Source organism: Harmonia axyridis, chromosome 5 (assembly GCF_914767665.1).
Source record: "Harmonia axyridis chromosome 5, icHarAxyr1.1, whole genome shotgun sequence".
Classification (NCBI taxonomy): Eukaryota; Metazoa; Arthropoda; class Insecta; order Coleoptera; family Coccinellidae; genus Harmonia; species Harmonia axyridis.
The window spans coordinates 17,387,550-17,406,287 of NC_059505.1; the positions used below are offsets into that span (position 1 = coordinate 17,387,550).

General features: G+C 31.3%; 1 protein-coding gene across 3 annotated transcripts; it reads left to right on the plus strand.

The window, feature by feature from the left end:
* The first annotated feature begins 551 nt into the window (after nucleotides 1-551).
* LOC123680698 lies at nucleotides 552-17,112 on the plus strand. Of its 3 annotated transcripts, XM_045618732.1 has the most exons (5): nucleotides 552-691; nucleotides 1,151-1,248; nucleotides 5,296-5,325; nucleotides 12,123-12,775; nucleotides 13,669-17,112. In XM_045618732.1, exons 2-5 carry the CDS (start codon nucleotides 1,176-1,178, stop codon nucleotides 14,344-14,346), a joined length of 1,434 nt encoding a protein of 477 aa, XP_045474688.1. In that variant the 5' UTR covers nucleotides 552-691; nucleotides 1,151-1,175; the 3' UTR covers nucleotides 14,347-17,112. The 3 variants fall into 3 exon arrangements, with proteins under 3 accessions (XP_045474688.1, XP_045474686.1, XP_045474687.1); XM_045618730.1 differs by lacking the exons at nucleotides 12,123-12,775; nucleotides 13,669-17,112 and adding an exon at nucleotides 10,954-12,092 and having other exon boundaries at nucleotides 553-691; nucleotides 5,296-5,978; XM_045618731.1 differs by lacking the exons at nucleotides 552-691; nucleotides 12,123-12,775; nucleotides 13,669-17,112 and adding an exon at nucleotides 10,954-12,092 and having other exon boundaries at nucleotides 1,063-1,248; nucleotides 5,296-5,978.
* The last annotated feature ends 1,626 nt before the right edge of the window (nucleotides 17,113-18,738 follow it).

An 18,738-nucleotide genomic window follows, 5' to 3' on the forward strand; every position in this document is an offset into this window, starting at 1 on the left:
ATTATTTTCTCTAATTCATTGCATTTTCATTGAAATTAATGAAATATTCCCATAAATATATTTTAGTAATTTTTGCATTGAAAAATGTTGGTTGGCTGAACTGATTTCTTCAAGGCAAATTGATGAATTGACAGATAAAGCCGTGGCGGAAAGTTCGGAGTACCAACATAGAATAATAAAATATAACCATGAAAACTGTGCGTTTCTGATATATTCTCGCACGATTTTGTTCTACAAGATGTGGAAGAATGAACGGAATAACCACAGAATTAGAGAAAATATTCTTTCGCATTTAACATAAGGCAATGGCAAACATAGCATTTGCTTAGCAAATTTCGAAATGTGCGAATATTTTTCGATGTTGGCTTAGCCAGAGTTTTGGTGGTTTCAAATTTTGAAACCACTGAAACTCATTGCGAATATTGCCATCTAGTACCTAAGAGATAAACAAAGCAGAAATCTACTAAAATCTACTATGAAAAATTTATCTACCATGGGTGGCCTGAAATCTACTTTAATAGTAGATTTCTACTATAGATGGCCACACTGGGTTTCATATTTAGTATTCTGTGGTTTCACCCCCCTGCTGATGACTGAATGCTTAGGTTTAGTCCTTAGTTCTTAGGTACGGTACGGTCCACCATTACTTAGTTTGTAGTTTCTCAATTTTTGTGAAATAGATATACAAGAGGTGAGTTTGTAAATTCAATAATTTTGTTGAACCATAAGGCACTGATGAAGAAAAATTGTATTATTAAATACAAAACATTAAACATTATATTATTATTATATTATTAAAAATTTCGAAACGTACGTCTGTCTTTACGTTAATTTAGTTATTCAATTTGTTAACTGTTTAGTAAATTTGTACAGTTTTAGTCATTTTGAATTTTCTTTTGGTTGATTATTGAATTTGTCATTTTTAGAATTGGAATATATTCCAAGACAAAATAAACTAAATATATCATACAGATATATTTTATATTATTATTATTATTTTTATTTATAAGGATTAGACACAAAGTTGTCAAATTATTTGATATATTCTATGCTCTAAGTAGTAAACAGAATATCTATTGTAAGGTTAACTTGGTAAATTTTGTTGAACTGTTCATTGTTTACTGATTTATGTTTTAATTTCGTTACTTAGTTGCAAAGAATCCAAGACATCAAAGATGGAATTCTGGAACACAAGAAAAATGCTTGCTCCTCCAACATACCTATACGAAACGAGTGTAGATGATATAGGTATGTATAACTTATTGATTTATTAAATTAAATTTACCCTGTTCGCTTTTAATTGTAAGGAGAAATTTGATTTCAGGGTTAATACTGAATATTTATTGTTTGTTATAGAATTGTCATATGGCAACGTTTCGGGCAGTGCCCTTTTTCAAGCCTGAAAATATATAATAAACATCCTTAATAAACATCACAAAGTAACTAACATTAAACGGACAAGTTGTAATATAGACAATTTCTTTCTATATTTTTCATATTGAATAGAGATCTAATTCATATGTTCAATTATTACCTACTTATTTGGATATTTATGTATAACGCTAATGAACGTTTGGAATCTAAGTAGTTCAACTCAATTAAAAAACAATTGGATATATCGCGTACAGGCTTCAGCCTCTGTGATTCATGTTTATGTAATAAACTATTATTAATATTATATTAATTTTCACAACAACACATAGTTTCCCAGCTGCGGACGGATGAATTTTTATCAATTTGATTTTTGGATTCTACATTCCAAGTTGAATTAGTTAAATACAGGGTCTTCAAAATGATTGGAATATCGCAGTTGGTTGAGGGAAACACAATATTCCATAAGCATCTACTTCGAATGTGATCAAAAGGTCCAAGTAGGTAGAGTTAACATTTATAAATCTGGCCAAATGTAGTACAATAATCATTCATAAAGACCCAGTATTGTTTTGTGAACCGATTCCAAAAGTTTATTATTATATAACACAATTGAAACCAATGAAACATTGAGATTTCAAACAATGGTAATACGTTTTATAAATTCATCGGAATTCTTGGAATTGTATACATATGTTCCTATAAAAGTTTTTCTGTTTTCTATAGTGGCGAGTGTTGCTTTACTGGAAGATACTCAAATTTTAGTGTTACATAAAATGATAAAACAAACTAATTTCCACTAATCTAATTTGTTTATTATTTTAAAATTGAATTGACTAAAAATTATTCTGTCCACAGCTCGGAAACTATTGTAATAAATTGTTTTGGAATGCTAAAAGTCAAGGTAAAAAATTTGAAAAACAATCCTCAAAACTTTGATAAGGTATCACAAGTGTTAAAAATTTCGTTTTTCTTTAGGTAATTAAATTTTTTTCAAATAAAAGATTGAAATTGTATGTTTGGAAAGTGATGTTTTAACGATATTTCATAACAAATACTGAATTTTAATCTTAAGAGTGTGATCAAATTATGAGAATCCAGAGTAGATTATTTTATCATCCAAACTCATCTTGAATATACTTCTTGGCATAACTTTTTTTAGATCTATTTGAAATAATTTTAAGACATATATATATATATATATATATATATATGTATATATAAAAATCTTCGTGAGGGTTATAGTTTTTTTTCCATCAATTATCATTAATATATGTCCTGAGTGATTAAAAGTGGAATGCTGAAAATTGGTATGAGATTGAAAAGGTTTTATTCTATCAACAACGTTTACAGTTCAAGCCATCAGTTTGAAGAAAATTGAGGTCTCGTTAGAAAGTGATCGACTGTATAACATTTGTTACAATTTACAAAGTATCCAAAACAGTTCTGATGATATGGATAAAATCTTTTACTTTTAAAAACGATTTTTTCAAATCAGTTTTTCTTCCTAGAAAATTATTCATTTGGCTAATTTATGTGCAATGTTTAGGTGAATCAATTTTGAACAATGATATGGTTGCCATATTAAAAAATCATTAACATGTGTTTTTAAGATTTTCAGAAATTTGCTGTCAACCCCCATAATGTATCAGAACCATGTTTTAGATAACCTGCAATTTTACATTACAAATATGGCTAATCTTTTTTTGAATAATACATTATTAGAACATTCTATTTAATTCCGTAGTCTGAACTGCAGAAATTTTTTATTAAACCCCATTATTTGATAGTAGTCATCAAATTAATAATAATAATAATAATAATGCCTTTATTGAAGTGAATAAAAAATATTACAATTCCAAAAAAAAAACATCAGAAAAAATCAATCACAGGGCGGAGTTCAGATGGTGATGAAGCCATACACCCCTGCTCTTCCACTCAAACCCTAATTAATAATTAGCAGGTAATATTCATGAAAAATTCATAGGGTGTTTCAGTGTTGAGTTTCTCTATTATAAGTTTATAAATGTATGGAAAAATTTGTTGCTAAGATAGTAGTTGAGTTCCTAGATCTAAAAGATCTAGTTTTACAGAGCTCATGCATTTAGAAAAGTTTCTCCTTAAGATGATTATACTAGATGTTAGGGAAAATCTTTCTCGAAATCGACTCAAAATATTCTGAAAATTTGTAAATCATATTCTTTATTGAATTAGAGATATGATGGATAATCATCACCTACAATCCATTATGAACTTGGTTGTCCAATGGTGTCACCTCAACAGATTGGATCTAAATTTTGAAGAGAGAGAGAGAAATTAAATGTATTGACACGTAATGAAATGGCTATCGACTGCAGTTTTCCAGCCAGTTTTATATTACATATTATTAGAAAATATTTAAAAAAATAGAAAAATATTTATTATCCTCTCTGATTCCAAATATTCAAAAAGTGGCAACGCTGGCAACTTTGCCTTTGGTGTAGTTGCCCTACTGTAATGGTGTATCAATGGCTCCATTATGTTTATATTATTTTGGTTGGTAATGAATTTTTTGCTTATTTTTTGCATTCTTTCCAGTATTGGTTCTATTTTCGTTGTCTGATATGGAAGCTGATTGTAGAGTGGGTTGTTGGAATGTCTTAGTTTTGTAATCTTTCATAAGCAAGTTCTTTCCACTACTTCAATTGTATTCATAGCTGTTTTTGAATTTGAGAATATTATGTCCATAATCCAATAAAGGCCTGCATATCATTTTGTATATCGTACTAGCTGTTTTAGTGCTGATTCCCGTGTTTTTATAGGTAAGAGATCTAAAATGCCCAGTTCGTGTTTTTGCTTTTTTATTTTGGAGTTTTAAGTGTGTTCTGAATTTTGAAAAGTAATATACATTATATGTATTTTATGAATAGAGCATTAAAGATTGGATACCTTGTGATTTCAGTGACCTTGATACCATTAGAAATCTTTATACCGAATGGTTCAAAAGTCTGGAAACTGGAATTTCGCTCACAGGTAGAAAATCGGAATTCTGATACTGGGGTCTTTAGTAATTTCGCCCTAGGAATCGAATGGCCCATCAGATATGGGGACAACTTTGAAATTTCAAATGCAAACCCATCTTTTTCATTGCAGATTCGGATTCAGCGGGAAATTTTACATACGAATTGGTTGAAACCAAAAATTTTTCGTCCTTTTATGCGCCCTATGCAGCGTTTTTTGTTCAAATCAAGATGCAAAAATTCATATTCTGATTCTGAGGTCCCTAGTATCAGGTCATCTCTTTTTCTCGTTGAATCGATTGAACCCACAGAATTTTGGGCGCAAAAGGGCCTAATCTCGTATAAGGCCCTTTTGCACCCAAAAACTGATGGGCTTAATCGATTCAACGAGAAAACCTGTTTCTTTTAAAGTTTTTGCGCCTTTGAGTGAGTTTTGGCAGCTCTTATCAAGATTTCTTTCAGAAGAACAGGATATGTGTACCATTTTCCATTGCTCAGGATGATGAGGTTGGCGAACTCTTTTAAGATTTGAAAATAGTTTGTCAGATATTAGGTGATATTGATAATTTTTTTCACTTGAGAATGGGTTGTATCTTGTTGATTTTGAATTAATTAATTTGAAATATACCTCTTATAATGAGTCACATAACAATAAAGATATTTTAACACAAATATTTATGGGTTAAAATCATCTCATGCCAATTTTCCGAATTAAATTCCATTTGGTTTTTCATGAACTTTTAATGTTTCACCTTTTGTAATGTTTAACCTTTTGTAATGAATAATTATGATTTTAGAGAAGGAAAACCGAGTCATCTAATATGTGTCTTAATACTTTGTGTACTGTTGATATTGAAACTTGAAACTTTGAAGTAACTAAATATTTCAGAAAATATTGAATGCAGTGCTTTTTTTATTTTTTCAGATATCAATCATTTCAAAACAATTCTTCAAGATGGAATGAATTTTTATAATGAGCAGAATCTATTGAACATTGATATTGCTTTGTTAACAAGAATTGTTTACAGAATGAAAACTAAATTTCGGAATTCAAAAGATTTCCAAGGACTTGAGAAAGTTAAGAAGAATATATTAATTTTCCATGAGATGAATATATCGAAAAAATTGGAGTACTTGTTGTCAATTCTGCCAATCTATGATTATCAGCAAGTTATAGTGTCTCTACCAACCAAAAATATGATAGACTATATTTTAGTCCAATTACAAGGAATTGGCAAAATATTGTGTTCAGTTATTGAACAATGTAAACTCACATTCATACTTTATGAACATAGACTTTATTTGGGTCATTTTTGGAAATTAGCATTAATAGCTATATCATTAGTTTCAAGAATGCATATCCTATGCCTCAACATCTTAAAGTTCACATGTCTTTTTTATTTAAGACTTCTTCCCTTTTCTCACAAATTGAAGAATGTGACAAAGAACTGGTTACCAAAGGAATATGCGTTCCCAAAAGATTTGCAGACCTGGTTGAATGTTGAATGGACTAAGTTGGAGGAAGTAATAGAAATCCCTGATAAAGATTTCAATTTCACCATGATTGATTTAGCAGAGGATTCGGATGATGATGTTGAATATATAGAGGTGAGTATTTCTATTGAAATATAACTACTATAATGATGACGCCTAGTAAAAAAGCAGCAGCGATTTTATTCGTTTGATAATTTCCATTTTTGCCAAATTATTTCCTTGAATAAAAAATAGATATTGGATAGAGTTGTCCGTTATTTTGTGATATTCAAAAAGCAAATATTCAATTTATTAATAGACTCAGAACCGTACTCTGTCTCTGAGTTCAAAAATATGGCCACAAAAAAAATGTTCACAATACTGTCCACATAAATTTCCACGAGAATATCCACAAAACTATCCTCAGAAATGTCCATGATTTTATTAACTCTAGATTCGAAAACACACGCGAATCCCAGACCCGACACCAATTGTTACATTTTTCGGTTAATTAAATCGATAATTCTGACTAACACTAATTTATTTCAGATACACAACCATAAACAACTATTTACAGATGATTTATTCAAACTACTACATTAATTTATTTCCACAACTTATATCTACTTGAGTGTAAGGCACTGACCGTAGTCTACGTCGACACTGCTCCGCGGCTTCCATTGGTTATATACCGCTGGCATCTCTATCCAGAACTTGATCTTTTTATCAAGCTCTCGGTGCGTCCGGTACCTTCTAAAAAGAGGCAGTGGCGTAGGGGTTGCGAATTCGTTACATTATTGATAACTGACCATTCAAATATATTCAACTACGTATTTAAAATTATTCTATCAAATAAAATATCACAATAATATTCGAATTAGTATATTTCAACAATTCCTATCTCCACGTAGTAAAAATATTATTTTTTATATATTTTTATTAATAATATGTAAATTTTGAAATGGAGATTAAGAGTCTGTTTACACCACACTGCTTGGGAAGCACAGGGGTCGCAACGTGAAGGGGCAAGAGCGGGTGGGCGTCGACTATCGTAGTGAAAATATCGAGACCGTATTAGGCCCTCAGCCCAGATAGAATGAATTTGTAACGCATTGGGATGATCTCGTTTCTTTCTCGAGTTCTACTAGTGCGTGTCGGAATATGCAGCCGCATTTTCGACATTTTGATGAAATGAAATGATTGTCAAATGGTCACCTATGATTATGGTTGTAAAGACGGTTTCATTATAATAAGAACAGAGTTGAGAAACAAGAACTGTTTTTTAGGTTTTGAAAAAGACTCTATTTTCCATAATTACTTGATATCGAATTGAGAATTCAAATACGCTTTGTTTGATATACCATTATCCTCATTTTTTGAATTGTTAAAAACCCTTATGAATTAAATGGAATGAATTTTGAAATATCTAATCCGAAATGAAAAAGTTTCATTGAGAATTTTGATGAACTCATTCCATAAATATCTACAGTTTCAGGGAATAGTACTTTTTTATAATTAAAAAAAAATCAGCTTGGTTCATAATGATATATTTCTAATTGCCTTCTGTTTTCTTCAATTTTTCTTATCCTGAAGATCTAGTTTGTATTGAGGATCCTCATTTTTAAGCCTCTATGTCTTAGGTCAATTATTACAGGTAAAACACAGTTCTAATGAAATTTTCCTTCGAAAAACTCTTCATCGATGTTGACTTCGATGAATAAAGTGTCCTTCAAAGTTCACACGACAAAAGCATTTTTCTCTTTCAGCTATATTTAATTGTCCCTGAACTTGAAAATAATAATTCTGACTTTGTTTCAATCGATATTCCTGATCATCATTTTTTCCAAATAGGTGATTTGTTTCCTTTCAATAGCGTCCTATTTGATTTTAATTGAATGAATACCTTTTTCAAAAATGCCATCTGGAGAAGGACCTAGACCTTTTTTATTAATAAAAAGGCCACTGTTTGTGATCTTCGAGCACAATTCATTCTCTAATAGACGCTTCGCTCGATCTTCATTATTTTTTCCCAATCTATAGCTTTTGCAGAAAAATGTTTATATGAAATGCTTTCAACTGTTGAGCAATAACTTGACATAGGAGGCATTTTACATATTTTTCCAAATATTGAAGCCGTCAACAATTTCCTCCTCTGCTGATGCCAATCAGCGGAATCAATTTGAAGCCGTGTTTTCAGCTCAATTTCTTTATGAGCTTCTTCTGTTTTGATTAAACCCCTCAAGAATTCAGCCTTATATAATTGGAATATTTCCTCATCCATGTCTGGGTTTTCACAGTTTTCTCAATAATTATTATCTGGCCCTGCAGAGAACTGTAGCTTCCAGCCCCTTCTTCTTTTTCTTTTTGAAGACACTACTTCGTTCCATTCTCTTCACCGTTTGTCCTGGACTACGACCTATCATATCTTTGTGTATAGCGTATAGCGGTTTTTTTTTATTCTTTGCAACAACTACTGCCTAACAAGGACTTTGGTAGCATCTTCTCAAAGCGTAATTAATTATTTTACCTCTTACTCTTTGATCATAGCATTGAATTGTTCCACAATGTTCGTTGTTACATTTTCTATGAGACTTCTGGCATGTAGTGCTAAATATCTCACCGCCTGCATAATTTTCTCCTCTATATCGAACTGTCACAAATCTTGCATATAGTTGTCTTAATCAGCTACTTTTTTCTCACAAAAGTAGCCTAATATGGCACAATTCTTATGTTCACCAAATATATGACTGACGCTATCAATAATATCCATCTTCAAAAAATTGATTTTATCTTCATGCGTTTTTTCCCTTTCTGAATTGTACAGATTTTAATATAGCCGTTCTGCATCGTGAAATATTTTTGCTGATCACATTCTTCAACGGCCCTAGAACACTACATGCTTTCGAGAGTTCTCGTAGTTTGTTACAGTAGTTCCTCAGTAAATGATTGGTACATTTTATTTTCTGAACTGTACAATGTTCATAAGGTCTACTATCAAGACTTTTTGTCCCCATCGACAATCATTTTGCTGTATCAAGTTGTACATAGGTAAACTGGAACAAAATCCTTCAGCTTCCATGGCGGTCGAAGATGAATTCCAATTTTTATAGCATATATTTTCCAGTTTGCATCCCAACAATTGTAGGAACTCCGGGAGTTAATTATAATTTCCCCAGTTTCGATAAGATCGTTTAGCCCAACTACCATCACAAAATACCGTTTTTGAAGGTGTACCATTTATGTCGATACTTCCACATTCGATCGCTTATTTCACTTCTTCTGCTGCGGCTTCTTCCATAGATTTTAACGCTATCTGTTCCCAGGCATTACATACTTCATTGTGTACTCTTTTATTTTGAAATTATTATAGTTATGATCATTGTAAAAAATTTTGAATGATTTTCTGTTACCTACTTCTGAATAAACTTTCTTTCTTCTTTTTTCTTTATTACAGTGAAAATGAAAAACAAGGGAAATTCATATCATTTCTATTTTCTTCAGTTGTGCATAACCATCACCAGGATTCAAGACACTACTGACGGCGGATGTGCTTATATCAAGTATTTCTGGATGTTCTGGACAAGTACATATTGTTTCCGAAATTCTACACATATCACGTATGAAAACTAATTTCGACTGAAACCCAATTTTCATTTCCTTCACCAAACGCATCTTAGATAAATTTGATTGAAAAAAAAACGGAGTGATTAGAAAGTTCTTTCAGAGAATCTATGAATTGCAGAATATAAACAATTCGGAATTCATCCAAAGATATTTCCCAGCAAAAAAGGTTTGATTCAAAACACATAAACAAAATTATAAGAAGAACTGCACAGGCCAAATAGATATGAAAACTTCTAGTAATAGCTCAACCCCAAATTGAAAATACCATTCTCGAAATTTCAGTTTGAAAATGCGTTATTTTAATGTCAGGTATAGTTAATATTCTTCATTTCTACATAAAATCATTGAGTAAGTAGAAATATACGTATCGGTACAAAAATAGACCATTTAAAATCTTCACTCCGAAATTGCCTTCTTTCAGGTACCTGTGCAATGCTGAACCTACCTAGAAACTGTCAAATTGTCCAGCAATGAAATAATACGGTACACATAAGAGTACCGAATAACCTTTATTTACAACTGATGTTTATCTAATGTGGCAATAAAATCGTGAAATAATAATGAATTTACACGAAATCACTTCTTGTTAACTTCCAAAGTATTATCCTCAAGCACAATACCGAATCTAAGAGAGCTTCAGATCTTCCCAAATTTTGTATTATATGAAATATGGTAAAAACAAGGTAATTTGCCAGTCATCATTACATCCGAATGGCTTTCCTTCATAATAACAGACATTTACTTTTTCCCAAACCTACGAAACCTTCGGTCCGAAGTAATTATTTGACTATTGGATCCAATCCAAAACTTTCCATGAGGAATCCATTTCTTCATTCGAGAAAGTTACATGAAAATCGGTCGTATGGCTCTAAAGATAATCAATGCTGCAATAGGAACATGCAGGTATGAGCGACAAAATATTTTTTTTGCTTGTGACAAATAATTCAGGTTTTCAAGAATATATTTCCTAAAAGACGGTCCTGATAGCTACAAGCCACGCCCCTCAGGGAGGAGCAACGAGTTTTAGTTCACAATTCTGGCACTTGAAACAGATTTACAACGTCACATAGAATTTTGCGTAACTATGATTTAATATATTTCTAATTGATATCATTGGAAAGAAGAAGAAATAGAGTATTACCATGTTGTATTAGATTGTCGAATTTAGATCAACTGAAGCGACAATAAATTATTCAAAATTGGTATTGAAAATCGTACTTTCTACGTCAATAAAACAATTAATTTGAAACTTAAAGTGAAATTATTACCTAACGAACATACAAGGGATAAAGACCTTCCAATATTGTTTTGAATCATCTCGATAGCGTTTACCGTTCCTGAGAAAATCAAGACCGAATTAGTTAAGAAAACGCCTGAATTTGCGCCGCGTGAACGGACTCTTAAGTACTTCATTCATACCAGAGTATTTCTTCTTTTATTTTTAATTGATTAATTATCTATGGTGACCATTACATATTTATTTCAGATTGATGAAGATTCAAAAATAATTGAAGATTTTAGAAAAATAATGAAAACAAGAGTGGAAAAACAAGATTTTGATGAACCTATCAACTATCACGGAAAAAATATAGATGTTGGCGAAGAAATATTGGATGATGAAGAAGTGCAACAAATTAGTGACGAAAGCGGGTCACAAGTTGTAAATGAAATTTCATCAGTGGAAGATCAAAATGACGAAACAGGTGATATAGTTCAAGACATAGATATTGGGGAAGAAATTATGCCTGATGATGAGTCTTCAGAATCTCTTGTTGCTTCTTCACAATACACACAGCATGAAGTTGACATTGGAGAAATAATTTCTTCAGACGATATTCAGGATTCTTCTAATATTTCTGCTTCATCAGGTAAAAGGAGAAACAAAAAAAACAAAAGTTCATGTCAAGTAATAATTTCATCATCGGATGATGACTCATGTGTTCAATTCGTCTCAAAAACATCTAGCATTAAAAATAAACCATTTGTCACAACTGATTTCATTCCACTTGGGGAATCTACACCTTTCAATCATAAGGAGAAAAGATTGAAGGAAAAAAAGAAAAGCAAACAGACAGTACTTAATAAAAAAAACCTTAAAAGAAAGGTGCCGGCAGTAGAACCTACCAACAAAAATACTGCACCAAATAAAAAGAAAAGGAAGTAGAAGAAAAAATTTAATTGTGGTATTATTTTCATCGAAAGTAAATACACATGTATGACAAATGTTGGAATTGTCATTATCAGAATATTTTTGTTAAATTTGTTGAAGTATAAGAGTTTGTTAACAAATATAAAATATATATGATACTTGTTGGCATATTAATGTTTTTAATTACACTCTTCTTCACCAATAAGTTTGAGACACAGTATCTTGAAGATGGCCAAAAAAAGACGAATAATAAAATATCTGGCACACTTTGTACGAAGATAGGAGCAAGTAGACGTTGTATTTCTCGCGTCCCGATAATCTTCAAATTGTCGAGAAATTAACTACAGTAGAAAAGTGAAAAATAGTGTCCATTCAGTCAGAAGAGTTTCCTATATATTTCTGAAGGAATTGAACGATTCTCATAAACATCTATTCAGAAAATCGAGAAATTAGACCTTATCACTCATCTAAAAATCTTATCTGATCGAAAAAAGGAATTCTTCAAGATGGAATGAATTTTTATAATGAGCAGAATCTATTGAACATTGATATTGCTTTGTTAACAAGAATTGTTTACAGAATGAAAACTAAATTTCGGAATTCAAAAGATTTCCAAGGACTTGAGAAAGTTAAGAAGAATATATTAATTTTCCATGAGATGAATATATCGAAAAAATTGGAGTACTTGTTGTCAATTCTGCCAATCTATGATTATCAGCAAGTTATAGTGTCTCTACCAACCAAAAATATGATAGACTATATTTTAGTCCAATTACAAGGAATTGGCAAAATATTGTGTTCAGTTATTGAACAATGTAAACTTACATTCATACTTTATGAACATAGACTTTATTTGGGTCATTTTTGGAAATTAGCATTAATAGCTATATCATTAGTTTCAAGAATACATATCCTATGCCTCAACATCTTAAAGTTCACATGTCTTTTTTATTTAAGACTTCTTCCCTTTTCTCACAAATTGAAGAATGTGACAAAGAACTGGTTACCAAAGGAATATGCGTTCCCAAAAGATTTGCAGACCTGGTTGAATGTTGAATGGACCAAGTTAGAGGAAGTAATAGAAATCCTTGATAAAGATTTCAATTTCACCATGATTGATTTAGCAGATGATTCAGATGATGATGTTGAATATATAGAGGTGAGTATTTCTATTGAAATATAACTACTATAATGATGACGCCTAGTAAAAAAGCAGCAGCGATTTTATTTGTTTGGTAATTTCCATTTTTGCCAAATTATTTCCTTGAATAAAAAATAGATATTGGATAGAGTTGTCCGTTATTTTGTGATATTCAAAAAGCAAATACTCAATTTATTAATAGACTCAGAACCGTACTCTGTCTCTGAGTTAAAAAATATGGCCACAAAAAAAATGTTCACAATCCTGTCCACATAAATTCCCACGAGAATATCCACAAAACTATCCTCAGAAATGTCCATGATTTTATTAACTCTAGGTTCGAAAACACACGCGAACCCCAGACCCGACACCAATTGTTACATTTTTCGGTTAATTAAATCAATAATTCTGACTAACACTAATTTATTTCAGATACACAACCATAAACAACTATTTACAGATGATTTATTCAAACTACTACATTAATTTATTTTCACAACTTATATCTACTTGAGTGTAAGGCACTGACCGTCGTCTACGTTGACACTGCTCTGCGGCTTCCATTGGTTATATACCGCTGGCATCTCTATCCAGAACTTGATCTTTCTATCAAGCTCTTGGTGCGTCCGGTACCTTCTAAAAAGAGGCAGTGGCGTAGGGGTTGCGAATTCGTTACATTATTGATAACTGACCATTCAAATATATTCAACTACGTATTTAAAATTATTCTATCAAATAAAATATCACAATAATATTCGAATTAGAATATTTCAACAATTCCTATTATATATTTTTATTAATAATATGTAAATTTTGAAATGGAGATTAAGTACTTCATTCATACCAGAGTATTTCTTCTTTTATTTTTGATTGATTAATTATCTATGGTGACCATTACATATTTATTTCAGATTGATGAAGATTCAAAAATAATTGAAGATTTTAGAAAAATAATGAAAACAAGAGTGGAAAAACAAGATTTTGATGAACCTATCAACTATCACGGAAAAAATATAGATGTTGGCGAAGAAATATTGGATGATGAAGAAGTGCAACAAATTAGTGACGAAAGCGGGTCACAAGTTGTAAATGAAATTTCATCAGTGGAAGATCAAAATGACGAAACAGGTGATATAGTTCAAGACATAGATATTGGGGAAGAAATTATGCCTGATGATGAGTCTTCAGAATCTCTTGTTGCTTCTTCACAATACACACAGCATGAAGTTGACTTTGGAGAAATAATTTCTTCAGACGATATTCAGGATTCTTCTAATATTTCTGCTTCATCAGGTAAAAGGAGAAACAAAAAAAACAAAAGTTCATGTCAAGTAATAATTTCATCATCGGATGATGACTCATGTGTTCAATTCGTCTCAAAAACATCTAGCATTAAAAATAAACCATTTGTCACAACTGATTTCATTCCACTTGGGGAATCTACACCTTTCAATCATAAGGAGAAAAGATTGAAGGAAAAAAAGAAAAGCAAACAGACAGTACTTAATAAAAAAAACCTTAAAAGAAAGGTGCCGGCAGTAGAACCTACCAACAAAAATACTGCACCAAATAAAAAGAAAAGGAAATAGAAGAAAAAATTTAATTGAGGTATTATTTTCATCAAAAGTAAATACACATGTATGACAAATGTTGGAATTGTCATTATCAGAATATTTTTGTTAAATTTGTTGAAGTATAAGAGTTTGTTAACAAATATAAAATATATATGATACTTGTTGGCATATTAATGTTTTTAATTACACTCTTCTTCACCAATAAGTTTGAGACACAGTATCTTGAAGATGGCCAAAAAAAGACGAATAATAAAATATCTGGCACACTGTGTACGAAGATAGGAGCAAGTAGACGTTGTATTTCTCGCGTCCCGATAATCTTCAAATTGTCGAGAAATTAACTACAGTAAAAAAGTGAAAAATAGTGTCCATTCAGTCAGAAGAGTTTCCTATATATTTCTGAAGGAATTGAACGATTCTCATAAACATCTATTCAGAAAATCGAGAAATTAGACCTTATCACTCATCTAAAAATCTTATCTGATCGAAAAAAGGAAGACCGGCATCTGTTGTTGTTCAGATTGTTTTTATCAGTCAACAGGTAAACACCAATCAGGGGCGTACTTCGAATAATTTCGCAACATGAATAATTGTGGAAAATGTAAGAAAAAATTGGGCAGTAAAGGATACAAGTTCAAATGTGATGGTGAATGCAAAAAATGGTTCCATCGAAAGTGCATTGTCAATTTACCGGGGGATGTAGTCAAGCTGATAATTTCAGGAAAAAAAATCTTGGACTTGTCAAGACTGTGAAAATGAAATTTCTGAGGACTCCACATATTCAGGGGAGGAATCTGAAGTATCAGAAACAGAAGAAGAATCGCAGAAATCATCACGGAATAAAAATCAAAAACGTAAATCACTGAATAAAACAAACCGACAGTTTACAATAAATGATGTTATGGAAATTCCTCATAGCTCACGTGGAGGACCTGAGGAACAAGGTAGAGACACAAAAAAAAGGAAATAAGGAATGAACAGCAAAAGTTGAAAGGAGCTGTAGCTGTACTGAAAAGTGAGAGAAACAAAGATGAACAGTCAAAACTAAACAAAGATGTCATTATAAGTGGTTTGCCGAAGATTAAGGAAAATAATGAAGAAAACCTCAACACCGTATTTCGCATTGGTGAGAAACTTGAAGTAAATCTTACAAAAGAAGTAGTTACATGCAAAAGAATTGGAAAAGGAGCAAATAGTCGACTCAAGGTCATGTTTGAGAATGAAGAATTGAAAAAGAAATTTATAGAAGCTAAGAAAAAGACGAATTTGAACTCAAGCCAACTAGGATTTGTAGAAAAACATCCTATCTACATAAATCACGAGTTGACATCAGAAAATCAGCTGTTATTCAAAAATGAGAGAGACTTCAAGAGACAGTTTAATTATAAGTTTGCCTGAATATCACAAGGAAGAATTCTACTGAAGAAAACCGAAACAGGTAGAACTATTGAAATCAATACTGAAGAAGACCTTAATAAACTAATACAAAAAAACTAAAAAACTCCCCAAAAACCCAGAAGATCAAAACATAATTATATTATACTACAATATAAGATCTTATAAAGCAAAAAATAAAATAGATAACCTACGTCATTACATACATCAGCACAATTATCCTCATTTAATTATTTTAACTGAAACATGGCTCAGTGAAAAGGACAAAAATTTATACAGTATACAGGGCTACCGTGGAGAGTATGATTGTAGATCATCGCGAGGTGGTGGTGTTTCAATATTCATAAGAGCAGACAATATAAGGCAGTTAAAACTCCGAAAATAAATAAAGCAAACATAATATGTATAGAGTTGCCAGGACTCGGTATACCAATATATGCGATTTCTCGTGTCTCCAAAACTAAATACATACCAAAATTCTTGGAAGATCTAGAAGAAATACTGGATAAGCACAAAAAAATGGTAATAATTGGCGATATGAATGTCAACACCAGAAAAATCAATAGAAATACCAAATTGTATAAGGACATACTAAACTTAAATTCATACGAAATAAAAAATGAAAAAATTACTAGAATAAAGAAAGATGGTACTGGCACGTTGATTGATCATGTCATAACACCCACAAATATCAATTCCAAAGTAAAGACCAAATCTACAGCAATATCTGACCATAAAAGCTTATATATAAGTATTAACCTGCCAACAAACGTGAACATTGTCAAGTCAAAAAAGATTGTCTATAAAACTGATAATGAAAAATTTTAAGAGACAGTTCACACATTGCTACAAGAAAAACCACCAGAAAGCATTGATGAATTGATAGGTCTTCTGAGTGAAGCTAAAAGCACATGCACAATGAAAAGAAAGTTGATAATAAAAAATAATAACTGGTGGTACAATTCTACCATACATAAAAACATTATGAGAAGGGACAGCCTATACAAAAGAATGAAGAAGTTTCCATACAACCCCAGACATCAGCCTAGCTATGAAATCCAAAGATAAAAAGTAAACAATCTGATAAGACATCAAAAGAAAAAATACTTCAGTGAAAAATTGCAAGAAATAACACAAGAAAACTATGGTCTGCAATAAATGAAATCCTACCAGTGAGTAACAAAACACAAACAAAACTAGCAATTTTTGTATATAAAGGAAAAACATACAAAAATGCAAGTCAAAAAGCAAATTTATTCAACAGATTTTTCATCCATGCAGCTGATCAAACTATAAGAGTAAACAAAAATAAAACAAAATTTGATGAAATTGACCAAGACCAGTCACTCTATATGGGAAGATGTGATGAAAAAGAACATAGTGATGTCACTGAAGAAAAACACCTCACCAGGTCCTGACAATATAAGTACAAGAGATCTGATTGTTTTGTACCCCATTATTAAAGACCATCTATTGTTTCTGGTGAATAAGAGTATAAAAAGTATAATTTTTTCAAAATTATGTAAGATCGCTAGAATAACACCTGTGTTTAAAAAAGGGAATAAGGAAGAACCGGCTAACTATAGGCTGATATCAAATACTTCAATATTTGCTAAGATAATAGAAAAATTAATGAAAAAAAGATTAGCGAAATTTCTAGAAATATCTAAACATCAATATGGATTCCAGGAAAAAAGTTCAACAGAAGGTGCTGCAATTGATGTCATCAAACACATATTACAAAAACTCGACGAAAAAAAGAAAGTCGTAGGTGTTTTTATTGATCTGCATAAAGCATTTGATACAATCGACATAGCTATCTTATTGAACAAATTGAAAAGAATAGGAATACAAGGAAAAGCTCTCAAACTGTTTTAGTCCTTCCTTACCGATAGAAAACAATATGTGGTTGTTGAAGGTAAAAAGGGTACTTATAAAAAATCAGAACTGGAGTTCCGCAGGGCACAGTGCTCGGACCACTTCTCTACCTAATATATGATGAGAATATTGTCAAATCAGGTTTACTGGGTGAAGTCTTCATGTTTGCGGATGACACAGTCATGATATATAGCGCAGACAGTATAAGTACTCTGGAGGAAATGGTCAATAGGGATATGCAGAAGTACAATGAATGGTTGAACTCGAATAAACTTGTCATCAATGAAGAAAAAACTGTATACATCCTGTTTAAGAATAAAACAAATAGCACCAACATCCATCCACATCTGATAATTAATGATACGAAACTTACACAAGTGAAAAAACTAAATACTTGGGATTGATCATAGAAGAGACATTGAAATGGAATGCACATGTGGACATGATCATAGACAAACTTTCGCCATTGTTGTCGAAGCTTCGTCATTTACAGCCATACCTTGACGAGAGGACAAGTTAAAATATATATTATGACTATTTTCATTCAGTGCTCAGTTATTTATCGGTAATATGGCCAAACTCGGCAAAATTTAATCTAAAAAGATTACAGAGATTACAAAATAAAATAATAAAAAGACTTCACACCTTCCCTATGAATATCCAACCAAAGAATTATATAAAAATTATCAATATATGAAGCTGGACAAACTGATCAAATTACAACAGTGCAAACTCATATATAAGCTAGAAAACAATCATATAAAGAGTCTAAATCTATTGAAGAAAGTCCAAAATATGACCAACCGAGAAACAAGGTAAAACAATTCATACTACTTATACAGAGCAAATACAGAAAGTCGAAGGAGGGGTCCCATATATGCCAGCTTGACAACTTTTAATAGCATGCCAGGTCATATCAAGAATTCATTAAAGTGTACATTTAATAATTTCAAAAACTTAGTTATAAGTCAACTATAATAACAACATAATTGTTGAATGATTGTTGTATTTCAATAAATAAATAAAAAATAAAATAAAATTTCTATATTTACAAATATGTTTCATTCAATATTCATAATCTTCAGATAAGTTCTTACAGTGCTAAAGAAAACATTTTTTTTCTTTCGTTGAAGG

Bases quoted from the DNA above. Each gene is read 5' to 3' on its own strand.
- LOC123680698 (XM_045618732.1), top strand. From the start codon at position 1,176: ATGGAATTCTGGAACACAAGAAAAATGCTTGCTCCTCCAACATACCTA. The intron at 5,326-12,122 runs ATGGAATGAATT...GAATTCTTCAAG, and splicing joins TTTCAAAACAATTCTTCAAG to ATGGAATGAATTTTTATAAT. The intron at 12,776-13,668 runs GTGAGTATTTCT...TATTTATTTCAG, and splicing joins ATGATGTTGAATATATAGAG to ATTGATGAAGATTCAAAAAT.